General features: G+C 37.3%; 1 protein-coding gene across 1 annotated transcript; it reads left to right on the forward strand.

The window, feature by feature from the left end:
* Window positions 1-246: 246 nt before the first annotated feature.
* Window positions 247-1,209, forward strand: OR7G1 (olfactory receptor family 7 subfamily G member 1; the record flags this gene model as incomplete). The annotated part of the gene is made up of 1 exon (XM_081232530.1): window positions 247-1,209. Exon 1 carries the CDS (start codon window positions 256-258, stop codon window positions 1,207-1,209), a length of 954 nt encoding a protein of 317 aa, XP_081088656.1. The 5' UTR covers window positions 247-255.
* Between the last annotated feature and the right edge of the window lie 1,755 nt (window positions 1,210-2,964).

Raw genomic sequence — 2,964 nt, forward strand, 5'->3', positions numbered from 1 at the left:
ATAGTGTAATATAAAAAATGACTACCCCTTAACCCTTGTGGGAATTAACAATTGATGACTTTCTGCTGTATCAGCTTCAGTTTTTTTAAAAAAGTAACAGAATAATATGTATACAGAAGACACATTTCTTATTCCTCTCTGTTAGTGTCCATCCATCCCAAGATAGTGTATGCCTCTGGTGATTCTCCTCCTGCTGGTGTAGAAAACCACCTTTGATTGTGTTGTCAGTCCATCTTTCCCACCAGGTTTGTCAACATGGGACCCAGAAACAAAACAGGAGTTTCAGAATTCCTTCTTATGGAAGTGACAGAGGATCCAGAACTGCAGCCCCTCCTCTTCGTTCTGTTCCTGTCCATATACCTCGTTACCATCCTGGGAAACCTGCTCATCATCCTGGCTGTCGTCTCTGACCCCCACCTCCACACCCCCATGTATTTCTTTCTCTACAACCTGTCCTTGACTGACATCGGTTTCAGCACCACCACAATCCCAAAGATGCTGGTGAACATCCAAGCACAGAATCAGAGCATCACTTATACAGGCTGCCTTATACAGATCTACTTTGTCCTGGTGTTTGCTAGTTTGGAAAGTTTTCTCCTTGCAGTAATGGCCTATGACCGCTATGTGGCCATTTGTCATCCACTGAGGTACACGGTTATCATGAACTCCCGTCTCTGTCTCTTTTTGATTCTTCTTTCCCCATTTATTAGCATTGTGGATGCCCTGCTCCACAGTCTGATGGTGTTGCAGCTGACCTTCTGCACAAACCTGGAAATCCCCCTCTTTTTCTGTGAAGTTGTTCAGGTTATCAAGCTTGCATGTTCTGATACCCTCATCAATGATATCTTGATATATTTGGCAGCTGGCATATTTGGTGGTATTCCTGTGTGTGGAATAATTTTCTCTTATACTCAAATAGTGTCCTCTGTTTTGAGAATGCCATCAGCGGGTGGAAAGTATAAAGCTTTTTCCACCTGTGGGTCTCACCTCTCAGTTGTGTCCTTATTCTATGGGACAGGCTTGGGGGTATATATTAGTTCTGCTCTTACTAATTCTTCCAGAAAGACTGCAGTGGCTTCGGTGATTTACACTGTTGTCCCTCAAATGATGAACCCCTTCATCTATAGTCTGAGGAACAGGGACGTGAAAGGTGCCTTGAGAAAACTCATCAGTAAGATACCACTGGCTTTTCAGGAGTATGTTATTTAATTTCCACGTATTTGTGTATTTTCTAGTTGTTATTCTCTTATTGATTTCTAGATTGATACCATTGTAGTCAGAAAAAACACTGTATGATTTCAATATCTTAAAATTTATTGACACTTGCTTTGTGGTCTAACATGTGAACTATCTAGAGAGTTCTGTGTGCTCTGGAGAAGAATGTTTCTTCTGCTTTTGTTAGGTGTAGTGTTTATATATGTCTCTTAGATTTTGTTAGTTTACACTGTTTTTTAGGTCCTCTGTGTCTTTTTTGTCTATCCAGAGTTACTATCCATTGCTAAAAATTTGCATTAAAATCTGTAAGCATTATTGTAGAAATATGGATTTCTGTCAAGTTTGCTTCACATATTTGGAGGTCCTGTTATTTGATGTATATATAATTGTTCTATAATCTTGATTATTGACCATTTTATCTCTATCTCTATTTATCTATCTACCTATTTTCTATCTATCCTTTTTTGTCTATTTTAACAGTTTTGAATTAAAGTCTATTTTTTTCTGATATTACTTTTTTTTTTTTTTTTTTGCGGTACGCGGGCCTCTCACTGTTGTGGCCTCTCCCGTTGTGGAGCACAGGCTCCGGACGTGCAGGCTCAGCGGCCATGGCTCACGGGCCTAGCCGCTCCGTGGCATGTGGGATCCTCCCGGACCAGGGCACGAACCCATGAACCCTGCATCAGCAGGTGGACTCTCAACCACTGCGCCACCAGGGAAGTCCCCTGATATTTCTTTTGATTGGACAATTTATTTCACTTATTTAAAGTGTCTACTGACAAGGAGATACATAATTCTCCCACTTAAAATTTATTTTCTGTAAGTCTAACATTTTTTGTCCTTCATTTTGTCCATTACTGCTTTATTTTCTGTCTAGTTGATTTTTCATGGTGAACATTTTGGATTTTGTTCTCATTGCCTTTTTGGAATATATCCAGATAATTTTTATGTGGTTACTATAGACATTGCACTTAATATGCTAAATTTATAACAATGTAGTTTGAATTCATACCATTTTTACCTCAATAGCATGCAAAACCCCTGCTCTTACATGGCTCTGTCCTTTCTCCTTTATGTTGGTGTCACAAATTAAATGTTTGTACATTATTGCCAATAACATCGATTTAAATTTTTTTACATTTTCTTTCTAAATCCAGTAGGAATAATTTCCTACTTTTCCTAAAGTAAGAAGTGTTGTAAACCAAAAATACATTAAAATTTTTTTCCCTTTCACTTGACTTTACCAAAAATCTTTATTTTTTTCATATAACATTGAACTATCTAGTGCCTTTTCATTTCAACCTGAAGCAATCCTTTAGATATTTTTATAAAGCAGGTATAGTGGTAATGTACTCTTTTGGCTTTGTTCATCTGGGAGTGTTTTATTTCTCACTCATTTTTGGAAGGAATATTTTGTCAGATATAACATTATTGGTGGACAGTTTTTTCCTTCAACACTTTAAATATGTTATCCCACAATTCTCTGGCCTCCATGGTTCTGATGAGAAATTGGTTGTTAATCTTATTGAAGATCTCCTGTAAGTAATGAGTAATTTTCTCTTCACTTCTTATATGTAATGAGCTCCTTTCAAGATTCTCTCTTTCCTTTTGGCTTTTTCAGTTTGATGATAATGTTAATGTCTTAGCGTTAATATCTTTTATTATAGATATTCTTGGAGTTCTTTGAGCTTCATAGATTTGTAGTTTCAAGTCTTTCATCATATTTGGGATGTTTTTGACCATTATTTC

This window comes from Mesoplodon bidens (genome assembly GCF_964165515.1).
Source record: "Mesoplodon bidens genome assembly, chromosome: 4".
NCBI lineage: Eukaryota > Metazoa > Chordata > Mammalia > Artiodactyla > Ziphiidae > Mesoplodon > Mesoplodon bidens.